The sequence below is a fragment of the Felis catus genome, chromosome B4, assembly GCF_018350175.1.
Source record: "Felis catus isolate Fca126 chromosome B4, F.catus_Fca126_mat1.0, whole genome shotgun sequence".
NCBI lineage: Eukaryota > Metazoa > Chordata > Mammalia > Carnivora > Felidae > Felis > Felis catus.
The window spans coordinates 78456886-78480109 of NC_058374.1; the positions used below are offsets into that span (position 1 = coordinate 78456886).

At 57.3% G+C, this 23224-nt stretch overlaps 2 protein-coding genes and 1 long non-coding RNA gene across 10 annotated transcripts in view; 2 read left to right on the plus strand and 1 right to left on the minus strand.

Moving 5' to 3' along the window:
- The window catches only part of ACVR1B (activin A receptor type 1B), a 31862-nt gene extending 29663 nt beyond the window's left edge, over positions 1-2199 (plus strand). For all 4 annotated transcript variants that reach the window (XM_045061835.1, XM_023257090.2, XM_045061834.1 and 1 more), the window contains 2 exons: positions 202-332; positions 1852-2199. In XM_045061835.1, the coding sequence (XP_044917770.1) occupies positions 202-332; positions 1852-1977 (257 nt within the window). In that variant the 3' untranslated portion in view covers positions 1978-2199. The remainder of the gene's footprint in view (positions 1-201; positions 333-1851) is intronic.
- Positions 2200-3658: 1459 nt separating this feature from the next.
- LOC102900720 lies at positions 3659-14884 on the minus strand. 4 transcript variants are annotated; one of them, XR_006600717.1, is made up of 6 exons: positions 14707-14884; positions 11010-11200; positions 10484-10577; positions 7591-7790; positions 6894-7399; positions 3659-5629 (listed from the first exon to the last, which is right to left on the minus strand). It is a non-coding gene; the product is annotated as an uncharacterized LOC102900720 (long non-coding RNA). The 4 variants fall into 4 exon arrangements; XR_006600716.1 differs by lacking the exon at positions 14707-14884 and adding an exon at positions 12578-13647; XR_440757.4 differs by lacking the exon at positions 14707-14884 and having other exon boundaries at positions 11010-13647.
- TAMALIN (trafficking regulator and scaffold protein tamalin) lies at positions 13726-21499 on the plus strand. 2 transcript variants are annotated; one of them, XM_023257092.2, is made up of 8 exons: positions 13726-14074; positions 16229-16278; positions 17894-17948; positions 18053-18155; positions 19305-19398; positions 19501-19567; positions 19783-19849; positions 20289-21499. In XM_023257092.2, the coding sequence occupies exons 1-8, from the start codon at positions 13823-13825 to the stop codon at positions 20792-20794; spliced, it is 1194 nt and encodes a 397-aa protein (XP_023112860.2). In that variant the 5' UTR covers positions 13726-13822; the 3' UTR covers positions 20795-21499. The 2 variants fall into 2 exon arrangements, with proteins under 2 accessions (XP_023112860.2, XP_023112861.2); XM_023257093.2 differs by lacking the exons at positions 13726-14074; positions 16229-16278 and adding an exon at positions 16376-17770.
- The last annotated feature ends 1725 nt before the right edge of the window (positions 21500-23224 follow it).

Here is a 23224-nt window from a genome sequence, read left to right on the forward strand (position 1 = left end):
CTTTTGGTATGACAGAGATGTTCCTTACTAATCTCGTGTGTCTCTTAATCCCATTCCTGGAACCCACCAACCTTTCCAAGAGCCCTAGCTCTTCTTAGTGGGAAGTGGTATTTACAGATCATGGTGTGAGTGTTGTTACAGGTTTTTGAGTAATGCCCTCCTTCTGTTGATAACTCAGGTGGGTATTTTCTTTTCTCCCAGGAGTCCATGAAGAGTATCAGCTACCATATTATGACTTAGTGCCCTCTGACCCTTCCATTGAGGAAATGCGAAAGGTCGTATGTGACCAGAAGCTACGTCCCAACATCCCCAACTGGTGGCAGAGTTACGAGGTAGGAAGCTTCCCTGCCTCCTGTGGCTTTTCCATCTGCCTGATTTTTCTACTTTAGAAAAAGGGTTTCCCAAGTAAAAAAAAAAAAGAAAGAAAGAGAGAAAGAGCTTGCCAATGAGGCCATGCCCAGAGGTACCCCCTGTGTCACTTATATACTGTTATGTGCTGTTGTATACGAATCCCAGAGGGGCCACAGTGCCTTGTCCTGGGCACTGTAGGGTCCTCTTGGGAATGGACAGCCTAGTAGAAGAAAAGGCTTGCTCCCCAAGACACAGATAAGAGGTGGTCAGCAAAAGACAGAAATAAAAACTGGGTGGGAACCGTTAGACCGGTCTAGCTAGAAAGATGGCTCTGGAACCACAGGGACGAGCTGAGCTCTGTGGAAGAATCAAATAGAGGCATCCAGAAAAGAAGCGAAGCTCAGACTGGGCATAGAAGAATGGCAGGACAGGACTTAGAAGGCATGTCTGTGAGGGAGGTGGCCTTTCTAAAAACTCAGAAGGGAGGAGGGTGTGGAGGATTGGAATTTGGGGGAGATACAGATGGAGTGGGTCAGGGACAGCATTTGGGGGAAATAATTGAAATGAGGACAAATTCATGATACAGGTTCCAAATAAACATGGCATTCTGGGGTCTTAGAGTCTTCGGGGCCCTCGTGGCTCTGCTTTTAGAAAGGACTCTAACCACTAGAGGGCATTTCTGCATTTTAGAACAGAATCGCTGAGCTCACATTTTAGGTGGTGTCTTCTCGTCGCATAATAGAGCAGCATTTTCCAAAATGTGCCTTGGAGCCCTCAGGTCAGGGTTTCAGAGGAGGAGTTGTGAAGCTGAGAGAACTGGTCTTCAGCTTCCCCCATCCCACAACCTCTTCAGTCAGTTTTTGAAATTTTGAAAACCACTGGCCTAGGACAGCAATCAGGGACCTTTGTCACCCTCGGTCACCGGTAGAGGTCCATAGGTGGCCTTCCAAATCCATCTCTTGGCCTGACCACAGTGGTCGCCTGTGTGGTCCAGGCGGTGGCCGTGTGGCTTTCCGCCTCTGACAGGATTGCTTTTTAGGGGCTCCTGTCCTGCTTCTTCCCCACCCCCATCCCGTCCGTGCACATGAGCCCCGGGATTCCGGCCATGTGCTTGCTTGCACCCAGGCGCGTTCCTGGTGTGCCTGCTTCACGCACTCCTTCAAAGAACACAGTTAGTACGGAAGCGTACAAACGGATTCTCAGACCTGAGAGAAGTGATTTTCGGAGCACAGGCTACTTCGGGTACCCCCATCCGGAGTACCCCGATGGTGGGCCGGCTGGCTGCACTCGCGGGCCAGTCCTCCCCTTTCTCCTGGTCCCCGAGGAAGGGAGGGCCGAGGGGAGACAGAGGCTCGCAGAGCGCTCCCCGGGCTCAGAGGGGAGGGGAGATGGTGCCAGGCTCTGCTGAGAGGCGAGGGGGAGCGAGGCCAGGAGGGCCTCCCGGGGCGGGGTCCGGCTGACGCGGCCTCCGGGTCTCCGGGTCTCCGTGTCTCTGTGCAGGCACTGCGGGTCATGGGGAAGATGATGCGAGAGTGCTGGTACGCCAACGGCGCGGCCCGCCTGACTGCCCTGCGCATTAAGAAGACCCTCTCACAGCTCAGCGTGCAGGAAGACGTGAAGATCTAAGCCTCTCCCTCCCCACACGCAGCCCTGGCAGCGGGAACTACACACAGCTGCCGCGTTGAGCGTACGACGGAGGCCTACCTCTCGTTTCTGCCCAGCCCTCGGTGGCCAGGAGCCCTGGTCCCAAAGAGGGACAGAGCCCGGGAGACTCCCTCACTCCCATGTTGGGTTTGAGACACAGACACCTTTTATATTTACCTCCTAACGGCACGGAGACTCTGAGAGCGGATGGTGTGGAGAACTCGATGCCACAACTCGAACTGGCTGTAGTGGGAAGTCCCGCAAAACCCGGTGCGTCTGGCGGATAGCCAGGGTGGCGACGGGCCCCCGAGAGGACCCCGGGGGAGCCGCGTGTCGCCATTGCTGAACAGCACCGACGGTGTCCTCCAGGGACCAGCTCCGCCGGGGCGGGCGGCGCTTTGCGGTGGCCCAGAGGAGCCACGAGTACAGCCCCTGACACGGGCAGCTCTGGGCCCCGGGCTCCCCTCCTGTCTCACGCGGGCCTCCAGAGGGACCGCCGGTGGAGGCGGGGCCTGCCGCCTGTCTGTCCAGCCGTGTGTGCATGTGCCGAGGTGCGTCCCCTGTTGTGCCTGGTCCGTGCCACGCCCTTACACGTGTGTGTGTATGTGTGTGTCTGTAGGTGCGCACTTACCTGCTTGAGCTTTCTGTGCATGTGCAGGTCGGGGGTGTGGTTGTCATGCCGTCTCTGCGTGCTGGTGCCTCTGTTTGGTAGTGAGCAGCGTCTAGTCTCCCTGGTGCCCTTCCCGAAGGTCTCTCTCCTGGCCCCTTCCCCCCAGAACCCCCATGCCACGGCGGGACCCCCTTCCCAGCAGGCTGCTCCGCCTGCCCATGTGTCGGCACCTCCATTTCAGACCGTGGAACCAAAGCTGGCCCGGTTGTCCGTGGCAGGCGGGGGAGATTTTTGGGTCCAAATGTGAGGCAGGGACGGGCGGGGGTGGGCAGGGAAAGAATCTCGGTGGAAGTCTCGGGTGTTGTGGTCAGCGGCAACCGTGGGAAATGAGCCAGCCCAAGGGCATCATCCTCAACAGCATCAAGAAGGGCCAAGGGACTTGAGGCCCTGATCCTGGGACTCACATTGGAATGTCACATCTGTCTTTCATATCCCAGATTCTGGAAACAGCAGTGTATATTTTTGGTGGTGATGGGTTTAGGGTGGGGAAGGGGAAGGGGGGGCAAGCAGTGGGGGGGGGAGTCGGGGTGGGAGGGAGGCATCTGCATGGGTCTTTTACTGGATTATCTGATCGCGGTGGAGGGGAGATGGGAGACACGTACCCACTTCAGGGGCCTGTGAAAGGGAAAAGCCCGAGCCAAACCTGTTATTTTAACCTGAGTATAGTATTTAATGATGTCTAGAAGCACGGTTATGGGTGGTGGTTTGGTCAGCGTATCTTAGGTATATAATAACTTTGAAGCCATAACTTTTAACTGGAGTGGTTTGTTTTTTCTTTTCTTTTCTTTTCTTTTCTTTTCTTTTCTTTTCTTTTCTTTTCTTTTCTTTTCTTTTCTTTTTTCTTTTTCCTTTCCTTTTCTCTTTTCTTTTTTCTTTTTTTTTAATTTTATTGGAAGGGTCTGAATTTTGACTTTTTTTAATATTGTTAAGTTTTTATAAAAGGAAAACCATCTCTATGTGATGATTACCTCTTTGTTTTTAAAGAAATTGCTACAAAACAACCACAAAAAAAAAAAAAAATGCTCCAATCAAGCGCACATAGCTCAGTCACACTGGAAATGTTTGTCCTTGCACCTGAGCCTGTTCCCACCGAGCAGCGAGAGTCCCTCCCTCTTTGCCCTGGAGGTTAGTCTCTCTTGCACTGTGCCCCCCACCCCTCAATTCTGTGAGTGGTTTTTGCTTCAGGGCCCTGGCCTTTTGTGCATTGTCCAGCCGGTTGCGCCTTCTCCTCCAGGCATTTACTCAACAGATGTTTGCTGCGTACCTGTTGTGTGTCAGGCACTGTGCTGGGCACTTGGAATACGTTATGTGAGCAAGACAGGCTTGGGTCCTACTCTTGGAACACTGAAGAAGTTGCCGATTCAAGTTAGTGGGTGCCTGTTTCAAGACCAGAAGTTTGTACCGTTGGTTCTGAGAGCCTTTTGAGCCTGGAATGATTGCTCTTAGAAAAGACCACCAAGGACCAGGATCCCTCCATACCCCCAAAGAGCCCTGCAGTGGGCAGTGAGACCCTAAATTACTGCATTCATTCTGAGCCCCCTTCCTGCCCCCAGGGGAGGCATATGATGTCTGCAGCCTGAGAGCATGCCTGCCTCCAGCCCAGTGATTCTCTGCCAAAGCTTGTGGAGGAGGGGCACGCCTCTCCCTGCTTACACGGGTCTCCCAGATGCTCCCGGTCTTCCTATTTATTTTCCTGATGTGTTGCTTCTTCCCTTGCGTTAAAGGAGATCTTCGCCTCACCCTTTGGGCCAGTTTGCTGGCTACTGACTAATTTCCCTTGAATACCAATGGTGTCATTAGGGGGACCTTCTTTCCCCAGCCCTGCTGACCCCCCACCTACCTGCTCTGCAGCAGACCCAGGCAGGGTGTGGGTGGTAATGGAACTTAGACTCCTGTGCCCCGGTCACAACCAGCCTCTGGGATCTGCCAACACTCCTCGACCCAGGGACTCCCAAGCCTCTAGCCCTCTCCCCAGGGGGACCTCCTGGCCTCACCACACCTCGGGGAAGACTGAGCAGTTTTTTGGGAAGCTCCCACCCCTGTCCCCATCGCTCTTAACACCAAGGGTTAGGAGTTAGAGAGTTGGGGAGAAACTAAAGCCTAAAGCCGTGGTGTTTGGCCCCTGGGGCTAACCAACCCTGATCCGTAGGGCTACCTACACCTCTGGATTCTGGATTCACAGACCAAGTCAAAGCCCGTTCTTACGTCGCCATCAAGGCCCCCGAACGGCATTCTCGGTACTTCTGTTTGTTTTTGTACATTTTATTAGAAAGGACTGTAAAATAGCCACTTAGACACTTTACCTCTTCAGTATGCAAATGTAAATAAGTTGTAATATAGGAAATCTTTTGTTTTAATATAAGAATGAGCCTGTCCAATTTCTGCTGTACATTATTAAAGTTTTATTCACAGAGCTTTTTGGTGCCCTCTGTCTTCCATGTGTGTAGACTGACCGCCCAGCTCTTGTCAGGGGAGCGGGGAAGGGAGCAGACGCGTGCTGAGGTGGCCTTGCTGCCTTCCTCGTTGGCCGGAATGACGACAGCATGTCGAAGCAGGTCGCATCAGAAGAGGAGCCAGTCTGAGTGCAGGGTCTCCCCTCCCTGAAACACCGGGAGCGGCCTGGCCTGGAGTGTGCAGGGCAGCGGGGTGGGGGTGGGGGGTGGCGCAAACCACACACGTTTTCTTGGGCTTTGTCTGTGTCTGCCTTTGTCTTTCAGCATTTTTTTCTCTGTACAAAAGAGGATCTCCATCCTGGTGTGTCAGCAGCCACCTAGCCTTGAAGGCTGCCTAAGAGCCCTGCTCAGGTTCTGCTTCTCCCCTTGTAGATTGGAGAATAAATGCGAATCTCGGGGGACTCGGGTGATTTGAGGTGGGAGTCTTCCCGTGCTTCGTTGTCTTTTCAGTGTGTGGGTGGCGGGGCAGATCTTTCCTCCTCTCGGCCGCGGGAACCCAGGATAGCGAGTCCTAGAGGTGCAGAAGCTCAAGTTTAGCCGGGACCCTAGAGGCCGCCTAGTCCCTCGGCATCTGGTACTGGACTCCCCGGCAGCATCCTCCCCGTGCTGGCAGGCCCACGCCTTCACCCGCAGGCCATCTGCTCGGTAGCAGGCCCCTCCTCTGTGGAACCGGAAGCCTCCAGGTGACTTCTCCACAGGTGGTGGAGAGAGGTCCCTTTCTCTTCCATATAAGGTCCCTTCAGTCAACATTAGTTAGCATTATTGAAAACTTACTGTGTGGCTAAGCAATGAACCCAGAGTTGATCTGTGTATATTAACTGCTCCAATCCTCAAACAGCATTATTATCCTGTCTTTACAGATTAGGAACGGAGGAGGGTCGGAGAAGTTGATAAATTGTCAGTGTAGCTCACAGGGTGGAAAAGACCTTGGGTCCAGGGTGTCTCGTCCCAGGCTGCAGCCCCTAAGCCGTCTGCTGCACCTTCCCGCCTGCACGGTCCCATGTCCCTTCCCCCCCCCTCCCCCACCCCGGGCCCGCTGCTTCCCCACTGAACCCAGCTCCCAGCTAGAGCCTGGGGCCGGGAGGGCACACGACATTCCATCCAGGCAGTAACTGAAAGCACGGGCTGGGATACGAATCCCAGACTGTGCCTGACTCCTGCGGGTCACATCCGAGGACCCCAGGACTGCATCTCGTGGGCTGAGGAAAGCCCAGCCGCCTTGTCCTTCAGCCCATGTGTGGGAAGTTGGTATTTTGAACTCAAGTGCAAGACCTTCTATGTTTACCCTGTTAAATTTATCAGAGAGTGTGCTCGTTGCTCCCAGCCTGTCAGTATTTAAAAATTCTGACTGTTGGGGCACCTGGCTGGCTCAGTCGGTAGAGCATGTGACTCCTGGGGTTACGAGGTCGAGCTCCGCACTGAGTGTAGAGATTACTTAAAATCTAGGGGCACCTGGGTGGCTCAGTCAGTTAAGCGTCCGACTCTTGATTTCGGCTCAGGTCACAATCTCAGTTCGTGGGTTCAAGTCCTGTGTCGGGCTCTGCACTGACAGTGTGGAGCCTGCTTGGGCTTCTCTCTCTCTCTCTCTCTCTCTCTCTCTCTCTCTCTCTCTCTCTCTCCCCCCCCCGCCTCTCACTGCCCCTCCCCACCTCTCTCTCTCCATAAATAAATTAATTTAATAATAAATAATCTAAAAAAAATTCTGACGGTTATCCACAGTTTTCCATTGCTCTCTCATCTGAGACTGTCGGGCTGGAGAAAATCGAGTAACTCACCTCTAAGAAGTTGGCTTGAAGTTTGGCACATAGCCCAATAACCCGGATCAGCTGCTAATTAAATTGTCCTTGTGCCCTAGCCATAATTCATTTATGGACAAAGATAGCTGCAGAAATCCAGGTGTCTCTGAAGTGACAAGGTATTGTGGCTGTTGAAGCTCTCTGTTGAAAAAGATGTGGTGGCTCGCAGTGAATCTCAACCCCGTTAAAAAGCCATCCTGTGACGGATCAGTCATCTTGCCAGGCGTGGATCGAAAATCCACCAGGCTATGGATTGCAGCTTCACCTGCACCATTCTGAACATCAGAAGGGCAACTTTGCTGGTACCTCTTTGTGTGCCTTGAAGGTTACCGACACTGTTTCACCTTTGCAAGGCCCCTGTGACACAGGAGACCTGAATTCTTTGGAATAATGTCTCACTTGGGTTTTTTTTCACACCTCTTAAGTTTTTGTCCCTGGCAGGTCGTGTCTTCTGAGGTTTACAGTCTGGAGAACGTGCTTGCTAACTAGGACCAAAACAGAATGAAGGGTAAAGTAGAATTGAGGAGGCACTCAGGAACTTAGGAGGGATGCATAATGAAGGTGGCCTGAAGGGGGGAGGCTTTGGATCAAGCCTGGAATGGTGTACTGGGGTTCTCCCGAGGAGCAGAACCAATAGGGTGGACGGATGGAGGGATCGTTCAAGGAATTGACTCACTTGACTGTGGAGGCTGGCAAGTTTCAAATCAAGCCGACAGCTAGAGATGCAGGGGAGAGTTGATGATGCAGTCTTGAGTCCAAAGGCAGTCTGGAGGCAGAATTCCTTCTTCCTCAGGGAACTGCAGGGTTTTTTAGGGCCTTCAACTGATTAGATGAGGCCCATCCATGTTACCGAGGGTAATCTGCTTTCCTCAGAATCTGCTGGTTGAAATGTTAATCACATCTAAAACATACCTTCATAGCAACATCTAGACGTGTTTACTCAAACAGCACCATGCGCCGGAAGTCGTTGAGCATCCCCTGGTCCGACAGGATGGGACTTAAGGAATATGGCAGAGAGCCGTGGGTCCCTCTAGGAATGCTCCTTGGGAACCAAGGATGGGTGCTAATGGGGTGGGAAGGTTTAAGGAACAATTGGATGGCCTAGGCTCTCTTTAATTTGTTGAGCAACCCTAAATGTATAAAGCAGGCGGAATGCAGTCTGTGGTCCTTGCCCTTCAAGACAGAGAGAGGGTTTGTACAGAGAGGACAATAAGGCAGATTCTGGCAAGTCCCGTTATAGAATTATACGTAACGTATCATGGAAGCCTACACCAGGTGCCTGGGGAAAGAAAGGAGGCACCCCTGCCCTCCAGGGGCTCCCAAACTAGCAGAACGGACTGGCATGTAGATAACCACAGTGGGGTGAAGTACATGCTAGGATAGGGGCAGATACAGGACGTCCTGCGAGCATAGGAGCGCCAGTGGGTTGGGGTCAAGGGAGGTGACATCTCTATTTTGTTGTAGGCGTTGGCCTGCTGGCAGAGGAGAGGAGGAGAGGGTTTTAATCAAAACGTGTGTCACCCTTCAAGAACCACAGATGTCCTCAGCTAAGGCTAGAGGCAAGGGAGCCAGAGCCGCAATGAGGGAGTCCGTTGGGGCTGTCACGTGCTGAGGAAATAAGACTTCATCCTGGGGGCCACCAGTGCCATCACTTGTCCTGTGACAGCTGCCTCAGCCTGTGCAAATCAGCACTTTTTCCTCTTGAGTCTGGACTTGATCTCCAAATTGTCCTCTATAGCATGAGTATGTGGAGCCGCCCTTAAGTTAAAACCTCTGTGGGGTTCCTGATTCCCGATGGAGGGAATAGGCCATCGGTGGGTTTTAGCAGGGGCGGGGCGGGGGGGGGGGGAAGCGGGATGATCACAGTGCAGACTTTGGGAGGCAACCGTTGTGGTGGTGGCGCAGGGACAGCTGGAGGGCAGGGAGAGACCATGGGAGAACGCACAAATTTGGGCCAAGATCACATGTGAACAGGCAGGGAAAGAGGGGAGCCAGCTTCAGTTTGGAGTCGATGGGAGAACCATAGTTGGGTGCACAACCCTGTCTCCTGGGGAGGGAACCAGGGACGAGCCACCAGAGCAACTGTGTTTGCCAAGAGGGCGGAGGACTGGGGTATCTGGGGCCCTAAGAACTGTTGGGCGTGTGTTTTTTTCTTCCCTTAAAAAAATTTTTTTTTAATGTTTATTTTTGAGAGAAAGCATGCCCGTGCGCGCTGGTGCGGGCGGGGCAGAGAGAGAGGGAGACACAGAATCGGAAGCAGGCTCCAGGCTCTGAGCTGTCAGCGCAGAGCCGGATGCGGGGCTCGAACCCATGAGCTGTGAGCTCATGACCTGAGCCAAGTCCGACGCTCAACCCGCTGAGCCACCCAGGCTCCCCAAGAACAGTTGTTTTCTGTTTCTCACTGTACGTGCTCTGAAACGAGCAAGGCAGGTAAAATAACACGTGCCCTGTGTCCTAGGAGTAAGTAACACATGGGTGCTGTGAGGCAGGCTGGCGAGCTAACCCTCCCTTCTTCTGTCAATCTCTCCTGTTTACATAGCTGGGGACACCCCATCCTCCCCACCCAAGAGGCAAGGTGGTCCCAGGCCTCTGGGCCACACTAGGCCCAGAGGCCACCCGTCTCCAACATAAACTACCATATCTGCTTCGCCCTTACTCCCAGACCCCCTAGAATCGGCTCTTTGGGCTGTGCCAGATCCTGCTGCCGGGCTCCCCGGGGCCCCAGCACCACACACAGACACTATCCAGTGGAAACTGTTGGGCAATAGGCGCCATTAGGAAAAACAACCACTCCCTGCCCAGTCAGCTGCCCACCGGCTGTCTGTGCCTCCCTCTGTGTCATGCAACTGGGGGCCCAGCCCCTCATTCCTGACCAGAGCGCCAGCTGAGTCCCAGGCCCTCTCTCTCCCAGTTCCCCAGCTTAGGAGCAGCAGCAGTACCCAGAGGGGAATCCCAGCGCGCTATTTATTATTCATTCTCCCCGTTCTGGAAGCAAACGATGATGCCGGAGCGGACATCGAGCTAGACTGCAGAGCGGCCTGAGCTGCCGGAGCTCTAAGTGCCCCGGCTTCCTGATGGCACCCTAGAGCTCGAGCACACGGAGCACGACGGTGGGGACAAGAGTCGGCTCTCCCCACTTCCTCCACCGGGCACTGTTGACTGTTAGGTATCCAGGCCGGGGCTCGTCCCAAAGGGGAGGGGTCTTCCGCAGACCTTGTCCGTTAGGCCAGCCCACGCCGCAGCGAGCCCTATCCCAAGAGCTAAGAGCCAGGGCAACTGGAGCGAACGGAGGAAAAGCTGGGGAGCTCTTCTCGAACACAGACTGGCTCGGGATGAGCCACAGATTGAGTGCAGATGTCTGAGGGGCCAGAGTCATGGGGCTTTTGCAAGGAGGCCTCCCAGAGAGAGGTGTCCCAGCAGGCAGGCAGCGTGTGCAGCACGCTCCTCCCCACCCTCCCCTCCACCCCCGAGCTTTAAGGAGCCGCGGAAGATAGGATGGGGGGAGCAGATGCCATGCAAGAGCTGAGGAGGAAGTCGCGGAGGGTGGGAAAAGGCAAAGCGCCAGCGACCTCGCGTGTCTGGCGTGTGGAGACTCTTGCACAGAGGAGGCCCCTCCAGCTGTCCGCCCTCTCCTTGTTGAACTTCACCTGCAGCCCGGCAGCCCTGGTGGAGATCAAAAACACAACTTCCTAACTGGGCCAGCGGTGAGACTCCGGAACTCTGTGACCGAAGGGGAGCTTGGCATCTCAGTGGGACACGGACCCTCTTGCGCAGGAGAGGAGATGTGGGGGATTCCCTAAACCCCTACTCAGATCCCGAGTGGAGCCAGGCACTAGCCAGACAGCCCTTCACTCTGGTTTGAAGATTTTCCACCCAGAGACCCACGGCCACCAGAGGGCATCACCACCCCATAGTGTGGCATCCTGGGCCCCCCATCCCCTCCCTGGAGACACTGAGGAGATTGGGAGAAGGAAGCAGGCACACACACGTCTCTGAACTCTCAGGGGAGCAACTAGCAGCTGAATTAAATAGTCTCTGGAGGCCGGAGACCTTGGGTCTAGTGGGTACTAGGGCCCGTCCTGCCTCCATCCTTACCCCCCCACGGGTCTCAGTTTGCCTCCTGTGTTCAATGAGTGCTTGGACCACGTCGTATCATTGCCAGGCCACAGGGCAGGCCCTTCCTTTCCAGCTCTTGGATTCCAGGACTGGAGGAAATCATGCCACGTGCCTCCCAGAAATTGCATTTCCTGGGCCCACACTTACTCTTTGGTTCTCCGGAGCTCTGCCTGGAAGAGGGGGAAACCTGAAGGAGGAATGTCTATTTTTTTTTTTTTTTAATGTTTATTTATTTCGAGAGAGAGACCACACATGCCAGCAGGTGGAGGGGCAGAGAGGTGGGGGGAGAAAGAGAATCCCAAGCAGCCGCTGCGCTGACGGCACAGAGCCCGACACGCGGCTCAATCACATGAACTGTGAGATCGTGACCTGAGCTGAAATCAAGAGCTGGACGCTTAACCGACGGAGCCACGCAGGCGCCCCTGAAGGAGGAATGTCTCAACAGGGCTGTTAGACGCGGGTGCCGTGACACCCGTGGTGTTCACTTGTCCAGCTTTCAGGCAAGGAGGTGTCCTTTAGGTCATCCCTGGGATAGGTAAGGTGGTGGTCCTTCGCACAAGGGATCCCACAGGGTGCCCTTTTGCTGGTCTCTTCAGGGATACGCACAGGAGTGAAGAGAAAAGAAACCAAACCACTGCCTCCCCTGCCTTTGCTCTCCTCCCCATCCCCACCCCCACCCCCACCCCAGATGCCGTCTGTCAGGAGCAGGCAGCAGACGGTCCAGGGGTCCATCTGTGCTGATGCTTCACAGTGGAGTTCCATGTTTCCCCACCAACACCCCCTCGGCCCCTCAGCCGATGGCCACTTGGTGGTGCCCAGGGGGAGGTGGCAGGAGGGAGAGGAAGGGACTCAGCTCTTGGCTCCCAGCAGCCCCCAGTCTACCCTCTGCCCCCCACCCAACAAGCATCCTGCCATCTGGACTTGTGTAATTACTGAGGGGTGGCACAGACCCCTCCCACCCATAGCTCCTGCAGGAGCTGGGGCCCCAGGGATGGGGGGCTGAGGGAAAGACAGAGTCAAGGAGACAAGGAAGGACAGCGACTGAGACAGACCAGGGCACCGAGACAGGAGACAGCCTTTCCTTCCTGTCAGATGTGGCCACTTGCCTCTCTGGACTGTTCGTGCCACCCGTCTAACACAGCACATGTATATACAACCAGACCATAGACTCTGTAGCCCCAGTGCCCAGCCGGTACCCGGCATGGATCAGGGCATAAATGTAGGGGGAAGGAGAAACTGAAGCAGACAGCATCACATAGGGGTTAGGATGGCAGGCTCTGGTGCCGGGCTGCCTGGCTTTGAGCCTCCGTTCTGGCACTCAGTGGCCTAGAGCACGTTACTTAACCTCCCTGGGCCTCAGTTTCCTCATCCGTGAGGTACCGATTTCCTAGGGTTGTTACGAAGGCCAAATGAGTTAATACATGTATGTAACAGCACCCACAGAACGGTGTGCACGGCCCATGGTAAATGCTCAATAAATGTCAGCTGTAAAGGCATAACACAGATTTGGGAAGACTGGAGGAGAAGGGGACAGATGGGGACTGTACCTCCCCAGCCTCTGTTTAGTGGCCAATGGTGGGATGCGGAGGCCCCCAGCTTGTGATGCTGACGCCTTGTGGTGGCTAGCTGCTCTTTAGACGCCAAGACTGGCCTTCCACTTCCTCCTCTCACTTCTTATTTGGGCACCACTGACGACAGAGACTTCAGCTGGGCTGTTCCAGTCTCTCCCACTGCCTGGCAGCCACGGTAACACAGGGCGGGGGTGGGGGGGTGGGGGGGATGGTCCCGAAGACAGGGTCAGAGAATGGTTGAGCACATCCCCCAACCCTGAGCACCCACTCAGCTCAGGCACATTCCCCTCTCCATGAGTCAACACACAGTTAAGATCTTTCTGCTGGGAAAAGGGGTATCTGAGCTCCAACATCAGGAGCTGGGGGAAAGTTTATCTAGGAGGGACCACTCTCCAGACTCTCCCAGGGGACACGCCAGAACTACACCCACGGGATCCCGGGTTTCCACCGCTTCCCTCTCCCCTTGACAGAGAAGGGGAGGCAGCCTTTCACCTCTTCTGGGGCAGCGGTGTAGAGGGGAGATCCTGGGCCCTCACTTCCTGGGGTGGGGGGGGTTCTGCACAGTCAGCTCAGGGTCATCTCTAACCTCCTTCAGGGATCTCACCCTTCCCCCTGTACATCCTTTTCCCCCTGCACAGCGCAGCCACCACTCTTCCCTTGCCTAAAGGCTCCTGCAGATCCCTGGATCTCTTAGAATCTTTCCCTGAGCCTCCCAACCTCCTTACAGTGATCCCTTTCTGTACCCTCACCACCAGATTCTCCATGAATCTCCAAAGCCATCCATCTCTAAATTTTCAAACCTCGTGCACAAGCCCCTTCACAGATACACACACACACACACACACTCATCCCCTCTTCAGGTATCCGGGAGACCCCTGGCCCCGCCCCAGGATGCCCTGCCCCACTCCTCCGTGGCTAGGTTTTCCCCTAGCGGGTATTCGGGTCAAGACTTTCCCCAGCCTGGCAGGGTGTCGGACGCTGTGGGCGGGGCTCCAGGGCAGCAGCCCCCCCCGGGGGCGGGGCCTGCCGCTCCAGGGGCGAGGCCACCCGAGGCCGCTCCCCGCCCGCCCCCCAGCCCGCCCCCCAGCCCGCCCAGCTCGCCGATCCTATAAAGGGAAGCGACCTGCCGCCCGTCCGGCTGGCATCTCCGAGCCGCTGGTATTCCCGCCGCGCGGAGCAAGCGCCGCCACCGAGGGTCGCCGGTCGCCGGTCGCCGGAGCCATGACCCTACGCCGACTCAGGAAGCTGCAGCAGAAGGAGGAGGCGGCGGCCGCCCCGGACCCCGCCGCCAGGGCTCCCGACTCGGAAGTCGCTCCCGCCGCTCCGGCCCCGACCCCGGCCTCCGGTCCCCGTGCTGCAGCCGCCAGCCCCGGAGCCCCCGGGGACGAGCTGTACGCGGCGCTGGAGGACTATCACCCGGCCGAGCTGTATCGCGCGCTCGCCGTGTCCGGGGGCACCCTGCCCCGCCGAAAGGTGCGTCCCCACCCCCCAATTCCCGTGGCCCCCCAGCTCTAGGTACCCTCCGGTGTCCCTCCCTGCCCCGAGACCTGCTCAGCCCCTCAACATCCCTCATCTATGCCCGCTGACCCCACAATATATTCCTCGGGGGCCACCGGGTCCCCCACTTTCCCCGCCCCCCCCCCAGCCCGCTCTTCCCCACCGACACGTTTCAGAACCTGCTGTCCTTCGGCCAGTCTCCCGGGCCCCCTCCTCCGAAGGCGCAAGCCTCCCCGCGCCGCGGCCCCCGCCTCCACGCCGCCCCCAATCTCGGCGGCTCCCCACTCCCCACGCGCCGCCGTCGCGTCTCGCTCCTCTCCTTCCCGACTCCTCCCCAGCACCCCCTTCTCCTACTCGCTCCAGCTGCCCTCAACACCCTTGTGCCCCGCCCCCTACTCCCCCCCCCCCCCGCCCCCCGCTCAGGTGTCTCTAGGCCCCCAGGCCCCCAGGCCCCCAGCCTGGGCTTCTCCATTTGGAACGTGAAGGCCTAGAGCTGGGGTCCCGCCGCTCTCCCGGACGAGTTGAGGGTCCGAGAGCCCCCGGGGGGGGGGGGGGGAGAGGCGGGTGGACGAGAAAGTGTGTAGCGCCGCGGACTCCCGAGAGCTCACCCTTCCGAGGGGACGCTCGGATTGCTAGGCTCCGGGCCTGCCGCCTGGCCCTGCGTCGGAGGTGCGGGGCGCGAGGCTACCGCTCCGGGGACTTCTCTGGGACCGGACGCAGTGGGAGGGGTCGCAGGGCGCCCGCGGGGCAGGAAGGATGCAAGCCGCGCCCGCCCTCTGAGTCTCCCCCTCCGCGAGGCTCTTCCTCTGGCCTGGGGGACCTGAGCGCTCAGAAAGGGGGACAGAAGACCCAGGTTAAGGAGGGGGGGGTGGCCTTCCCCGCTCAGTTCCCCCCTCCCCTGGCCCTTGGCTTCCCCCCACCACACACAATGAACAGCTTGTTGAGAATTTGCATTTTATGAAAATCGGGTTGAAAGACAAAGGGGTCTCTCTATGCTGCCCAGTCCTTCCACCCTGGCCCATTTGGGAACTCCCCTCACCCCTGAGGCTGGTCTTTGGTTCTGGAGAAAAGAGGGCTCACTTCACTTCCTAGCCTTGGAGCAGCCTGGGGGGAGGGTTAACTAGGGCACAGACCAGGAAGGCCCTGGGCTGTTGAGGGCACACAGGACAAGGGCTGGCCTGGGATGGCTTCTCCCAAAGACCAATAATTTAGGGAGGGAGAGAGACTAGTTTCTCAAGGGCCCTAGGGAGGCAGGAACCCTCAGCTCTGACATTCCTTGTCACCACCCCCCCACCCACCCCCAGCCAACCAAACAAAACCTCCTAATCTCTCTCCTAAGTATAGTGAGACTTAAGGACAAGTTTGAGATCTGTGTTTTTTGCTTTTGTCCCAGAGAGCAACAAAATATATGGCAATGTCGAGAGACACAGGTGGAGGTGGGTGTAGCTGGCCACCTACAGCTGGGATCCACAGTTGCTCCCTGAAACAGCCTGTACTTTGGGGGAGGAGACTTGGCCCCACTGTCCCCTGCCTTTCCATGTTCAGGCTGGGATTGCCTGCCCCTCCACGCTTGGGCCTCTGACCGCAGCTCCCCCAAGTCACTGTCTGTGGCTGAGAAATTAGGAGGACATGCCCGACTGGCACGGGTCTCTGGAGTACCTTGACAGGCAAGCCCAGGAGACACCAGCCCTTCTTGGGGAAACTCTGGAAAGAGCCCCTGCCTCAGCTTGCTGGGTTTGGGAGGCCTGAGCCCTGCAGACATATGCCCTGAGGACAGAGACTATTCTATCCAGATTAATGAGTCCCCCTTGCCTCCCAACCTGGGAGCTAGCACAGAACCATTAAGGTTCATGCATCTGGAAACTGGTAGGACTGTTGTGTCCCCACAGTCTCAGTTATGGGGTAGAGCCTTAGGGAGAACTGTGGAGTGATGCTGGAGTGGTACTGGGCAAACAGTTACACTGGCAGCAAAGCAGGTGTGGAGCTGGGACCCGACAGCCAGGCAGCAGGAAGTGAGGTGCACGGTCCAGGGCTGGAGCCCAGGGGAGGGACCTTCCAGAATAGGATTCTCAGTACCTGCTCAAGAACAGTTCCCCTCTCACCTGCTCCTTCCTCTGTCTTCCCCCGCAGGGCTCAGGATTCCGCTGGAAGAATCTCAGCCAGAGTCCCGAACAGCAGAGGTGAGTCACCAGCACCCCAGCCCCTGCCCTGGTCCAAAAGTGTGAGGTGCTGGGGTGGGGATGGGGGTGGGGGGGGCAGCACGACACAGCCGTCAGCCCAGGGGGCGTCACTCTCCCACCCTTTCTGCACGGCTCCCTTGCTAGGAGTGAGGGGCAGGTGGGGGTGTGGGCTGTGCTAAGGGGGTGGCGGAGAAAGGAGGTAGGGACTTTTGAGTCATCAGGTGTTCCTCATGCCACCCGCAGTCCCTGCCGGTTAGCCCTCCCTGGGGAGATCTGGATCTGGGAGGTGGAGGAAGCAGAAGCCTTCAGGTTCCCCTGAGTTCTCCCAGCCCCAGCGAGCTCCGGGGGCCCAGACCACAGCCCAGCTGGGTCCAGCTGCTTGAGTCTGGCTGCCCTGCCTGCAGAAGTCCAGTCCTATGCTGGTCCCAGCCTGTGGCGGCCCTCTTAGGAAGCATCGGAGGTGAGGGGAAGAAGTAGGCCCTGACCCCAGGCCTCGTGCTGGCCCTGGCCCTGGCCCATGCAGACTTGGGCCTGGCTTCTAAAATAGATCAGCTGACTGCAGCCTGCCAGCCGGATTGGCCTGTTTGGCCCTTGAGCTAAGAGTTGTTTTTATATTTCTAAAGGGTTGTAAAAATAAAAACAGAACAATGTATGACAGAGGCCGAATGGAGCCCACAAAGAAAGCCCAAAATATTTACTCTCTGGCCCTTTACAGAAGAAGTTCGCCAACACTTGCTGAAAACCCCGAGAGCGCGCCGGGGTAACACAGCACTTGGGTCACCCTATTCCCCGCCCCAGCTCACACAGAGGGGGGAAAGGCCTGCGTTTACAGTGGGGAGGAGTCAGGGCCCGGAGTTGCTGTGCGGCATTTGAGGGGCATCTGGGTCAGGCCGGGCGCTGCGGGCCTGGGTCTCCAGGGCCTTTCAGCGGCCGAGACTTGAAGGGGCCTTTGGAGGCTGCTTTCACTCTGCCCCTGGCCGGGCGGGAAGGAAGGGGGTGGGGGTGGGCAGAGGAAACTCTGGGCTCCCCCAGCAGGCGGGGATCTGGAGGCGCTCCAGACCATTGTGTCCAGTGGGCAGGCCTTCGGTGCGGGAAGGGGCGGCCTCGAGGCTCCCCTCCCCCCCCCCCCCCAGCCTCACATCTGGTGGGCTGGCCCGTCGCAGCTGGGAGGAGCAGCTGTGGTCGAGCCTCGTGACTGGCCTCTGGGGGTGGGGCCAGCCCTCTCCCCAAGGCTGTGGAGCCGAGAGGCTCAGGGCTGGGGCCGAATGTGGGGCCTCGGCTAGTCGGCTAGTCTCTCGGGCTCACTAGAAAGCTGGAGGTGTGGCTGAAAAACTCGGGAAGCCCATTCCCTCCGGGGGCCAGCCATTTCCAGAGCCTGCCTCCACTGGAGGCGAGATTGAGTCTCCGCGGCTCCGTGGGGGCGGAGGTCAGCCGGGGATGGGGACGGGCATTCCGACAACCCGCGAGGAGAGTTGAATTGGCGCTGGAGACGGTGAGCCCTGCCTGGATGTTCTGGAGCAGACCTCCAGCATCAGCGGAAGACCACGCTGTGGGACCGCCAAGCTCCTCTTAGTCCTGACAGTCTTGATGAGATGGCCCCTGTGTCCCTTTGCAGGAAAGTGCTGACTTTGGAGAAGGAGGAGAACCAGACCTTCGGCTTTGAGATCCAGGTGGGAGAAGCTGGGCACAGAGGGAGCGCAGGGTTGGAAGGCCACTCTGACAGATGGCCGGGCCCTGCCACACCCCTGGCTGATGGGCCCCTTGTCTGTTACAGACTTACGGCCTTCACCACCGGGAGGAGCAGCGGGTGGAGATGGTGACCTTTGTCTGCCGGGTTCATGACTCCAGCCCTGCCCAGCTGGCTGGGCTCACACCAGGTGAGGCCCGAGCCTGGGATACAGGGCCCTGGGGAGAGGGTAGGACCTTGCTTCCAAGCAGAGGGGGTGAGAAATCGCTTCTGAAACCCATTTCCTTTCCTCCTCCTGTTTTGAGAAGGCCAAGAAGAATGGATAGAGTGCGGGCTTGAGATCCAGGCAAACTTGCCATTGACTGTGTGACATGGAGCAGTCCCATCTGCGAAATGGGGGCACTAACATGCCTAGGGGGTCCCTAGGCACAGAGCCAGGACCTGGTAAATGGCAGATGTCGCTGCTGCTGTTTTGTCTCCTGGCCGTCTGGCGACCCAGCCCGTGCAGGAGCCGGGGAGGGGGCGACATTCCCTTAGATCTGCTCGGATACTGGACATCAGGGCCTCTCCTGTGCCGACCCGGCCCAACTCTGGGGTACCTGCGTGACGTCCTCTAACAAGGAAATGATGCCTCCACTGGGGGCCCTTGGGATTAGCCAAATCTAGAGTCCCCAGGCCCCAGGAAGGGGATTGAGACTGCAAGAGCTAAGCCCCCTTCTAGCACCACTTTCTTCCCTAAGCCCTCACCTCCTTGCCCACTTACCAGCAGCCCCCGGTAGCCAAGTGGTATGTTGCAACTTTGCAAAATAGTTTCATATTCACTCTCCCTCCTGATCCCTGAAGTAGCCACAGTAGGGATCACACGCCCTTTTTATAGATGGGAAATGGACCCGTAGAGAATGTGGCTTGCCCTGTCTGAAGTCAGAAGGTTCCGCAGCGGCACAGGGTGTCAGAAGCTGAGGCCTCTCATGCCTGGGGCCACTGTTAGCTCTCAGTGTGGTGCTACTCACCCTGACCCCTTCCTGTCTCGGCTGGGTCTCATGATAGCCTGTGGGCCAGACAGAAACAACCAACTCTGGAGGCAGGCAACCCAGGGTTGCTGAGAGGGCTCAGCCTTTGGGGACAGTTTCCTGAGGGGGGAGTGGAGGTGTTGGGTCTCTGAGGGCCCTATGCTGGGGCGCTGGGCCAGGACAAGGTTTCCACACAGCCATCAGGAGTGGCAGGAGGGAATTCAGGAGCGTTCTGTGTATTACCCCTACCCTTCCTGGCTAGGGTAGGGGGCTGCAATTCTTCCATCCTGCCCCGTGGAACACAAGCTCACCCCCTCTCTGCCTGGCAGGGGACACCATCGCCAGCGTTAATGGCCTGAACGTGGAAGGTATCCGGCATCGAGAGATTGTTGACATCATTAAGGCGTCTGGCAATGTTCTCAGGTACGTCTGGACGCTGCCATCCTGAGGGTTCCTGAGCCCAGCTTCTCTCAGTGTGTCCGCACCCTGTGGGCTCACTTAGCCTTTAATTCCCAACCTCCTCAGGCTGGAAACTCTGTATGGGACGTCAATCCGGAAGGCTGAATTGGAGGCACGTCTGCAGTACCTAAAGGTAGGGCGGCCCAGTTAACGTCCAGCCTCCACCCTCTTCTTCCAAGCTCCTGCCCCTCCGGCCCTCACTCTTTTTTTAGGGGCTCATTTACCTGTCCGAATATGCTTTTAACCTTCAGATTTCTTCTGTGCACTGCCTGATCCCTCCGTCTGTACCCACCTCCTGCTTGTTTCTTGCTTAGCTCCTGACAGTGAGGCGGGGGGTGTCTCTTGCAGCAAACCCTGTATGAGAAGTGGGGAGAATACAGGTCCCTAATGGTCCAAGAGCAGCGGCTGGTGCACGGTGAGTAGATTGGAGGTGCAAAGGGTCCCTTTCACCCCTACTGATGTCCCTATGCATGCTCCCCCCTCAGCACTCGTGGGTTACTTCCCTCTCCCAAGTGAAGAAAAGTTTGTTGAGCTACTGCTATGGGTACAATATTGCCCTGGGCCGCTGCACACACATTTTTAGTTCCTTCTCCCAACAGCTTTCTGAAGGCGAGCGTTAGTATCTTCTCCATTTTACCGATAGGAACAGCGAGGCTCAGTGAGCTCGTTCCAAATGCCTTCCGGGGCTCTTGTGTCACAGTGGTCCTCATACGGACTCGAGTGTATAATTCCTGTTTTACAGAGGAGGGAAGCGGGGCTTAGGCCAGGGGCCACACGGATGCTTAGCAGGAAGGAGCTGAGGTCCCCTCTCCATGCCCTCTGACAACGCTTCCTCGTGTCTTCTGCCCCTGCAGGCCTGGTGGTGAAGGACCCGAGCATTTATGATACATTGGAGTCGGTGCGCTCCTGCCTGTACGGCGCGGGCCTGCTCCCGGGCTCGCTGCCCTTCGGCCCCCTGCTGGCCGCGCCCGGGGGTCCCCGCGGGGGCGCGCGGCGGGCGGGGCGCGACGCGGACGACGCCGTCTACCACACGTGCTTCTTCGGGGGCGCCGAGCAGCCCGCCCCGCCGCCGCCGCCACCGCCCCCCACCCGCGCGCCGGGCCGGGGCCCCGCCGAGGCTCTGGCGTCCGCGCCCCGGGCCGCGCTGAGCCGCAGCGCCAGCGTGCGGTGCGCGGGCCCCGGGGGCGGCGGCGGCGGCGGCGGCGGCGGGGCGCCGGGCGCGCTCTGGACTGAGGCCCGCGAGCAGGCCCTGTGCGGCCCCGGCCTGCGCAAAGCCAAGTACCGCAGCTTCCGCCGGCGGCTGCTCAAGTTCATCCCCGGACTCAATCGCTCCCTGGAGGAGGAGGAGAGCCAGCTGTAGGGGCGGGGCGGGCGGGGGAGGTATTTATTTATTTATTCGTTCCAGCCAGTGCAAAAAGGGGGCGGGGGGAAGGGGCGGGGGGCCGGGTCCGAGGGGACCCCAGGAGCCCAGCGCAGCAGCGGGAGAGGGTCCTTGCCGGCCCCAGCTGGCCTGCCGGTGCCTGGCTGCCTCTGCGGACCGCTGACCCCAGGCCCCAGTACCCTTTACTCCTCCTCCCCTAAACCACAGTGGGAGGCGGGGCAGGGAGAACCAGGCGAGCTTGGGTTGGGAGAGGTTTGGGGGCGTTCATCCTACATCTGGGTCAGTAGTGCCTTGTGGGGTGTCCAGGGAAACAACTCCCCTGGAGGGGAGGAACCCTGTCCCACGAAGCCCTCTCCTCAGCTTTACTTGCTCCTCACCCTTGGCCTGGGGCGGCAATGGCCGATGGCCGGTCGCTCGCCCACCCTCCACACACATACAGAGTTCCAGTTAACCAGCCAAAGGTGCTGGTCCCCCTCCTTCCCGGCCTTGACCCCTAAGGGCTTGGCCCCCTCCCAGGGGCCTATAACTAAGTTGGGTCCTGCCGGGCAGGGGTCCTGGGTTCTCTAACCCTTGGGGGACAGGAATGGGCATGTCCAGCTGGGTGGGGGCAGCACAGACTGTTCCAGCATTTTGCATATTGTTGCTTCTGAACCACAAACTGTATAAAATTGATGGTTTTTTGCATCTGTGTCAGCGTGGTGACTGCCTGGTGGGGGGCAGGATTGGGGTCCCGCATGCTCTGACTCAAACACACACCCTGCCCCCCAACACCTCCCCCAACACACACACACACACACGATATTTTACATCTTATTTGCTTGGAGCCTGCAGCCAGGGAAACAGTCTGGTGGATTTTAACTTACATGTATGAACCTGAACTAGAGGCCCCACACCCTCTTCAGAACTTGGGCCTCTTGTTTAAATGTATCTGGAGCCTCCCTTCCCAAATACCCACAACAGGTGGTGCCCAAGGCTTGTCTAAAGTCCTTAACTATCCCTGTGCAACTAAATAACCGGTGCCTGGAACCCTCAGGGCCTGGATCTCCCACAGAGACCTTAGCAACCAGCCACCCAACCTGTGACAGGCCTAACCAGGGACTACTCCATTGTTCTAGGACTCCTCAGCGGTTCCCCAGCATTCCTACAAGAAGATTCTAACTCCTATGCTGGGTTCTCTGACCCTTGCCTGCCTCATTTTGTCTCCCTTCTCGCTTTCTGCTCTGGCTCCCTTGCTGTACCTGGTATGTTTCAGACCCCATCCACTGGAGGCCTCTGCATTCACTCTTCTCCTAATCGGCCCCTTCAGTACTCCGCTCTGCCTCCCAAAGGCCTCCTCACCCAGTCCAAAATGCAGTCACACCTTCCACTGGCTTTTTCTGTCCTACTACTCCTGACCAGCCACAACTGTCTCGACTTTGGGGGATTTTGGTGTTTGCCTGGCTCCCCTCTCCATTACGACATACACTCCTTGTAGCAGAGCCCAGGGACCTTTCCTGTCTCCTCTGCTGCTTTATTTCATGCCTGATACTAGCTCATAGTAGATGCTAGCTCAAGAACTATAATGTGTGCTCACAGCATGTCCAAGAGGTGGACGCCACCTTTCTTTGAAGTGACCCAGGGCAAGTGACCTGTCTAGGGTCAGACAGAGAGTAAGTAGCAGAGCTAGGCCTGAGACTTGAGGCTCCATGCCAGTGTTCCTCCCTGGCAGTAACCAGCACACAAGGGGTGGCTTTAAGAGGTCTAAGTGGCACCCTCCCCCGGCCAGGCCACCTCCTACCCTCCCCCTCCTGCCCCACTGCACTTGAATGTGCCCCCTGCTTCCTCTCTTGCCCCTGGACCGTCCCTTCACCTAGTATTAGGGTGATCTTTCCAAAAAGGAAATCGGATCACAACCCTCCTCACTTAAAATCCATCATGGCTTCCCCTGGAATAAAAGAATAAATTCCAAACTACTTCCTATGCTTATCCATAACATGTTGTCCCTCTGGGCAGACAAATTACAACAAGGCATCCCTTCCTCTGAGTTGACAGCAGCCACGCAGGTCCCAGAATTTGGCAACTGGGAGCCTTTGTGCAGTGCACAACCTCTGCAACTGTATTGGGATGCCTTGTAGGAGGCCCTCGGGGGTCAGGTCCCTATCTCTCTCTTCAAGCTCAAATTGTTTCTCCTTCCATGTCACTTCTCATGCTTAAGCCACACTGTTCTTCCTAGTCCTAATCCTCAAATATGCCCAACTCTTTCCTGTCTCTGCCCTTTGCCTATGCTGTGCTCTCTGCCTGGACACTCTTCTTTACAAGACTGATTCCTCCATAGTGATTTCAGCTGAAACACTTCCTCAGCTTTCCCAGATCAGATCAGTAGTTCCCCTGTCTTCATTATTCTTTATCTTGAGCCCTCTAGTCATTTAC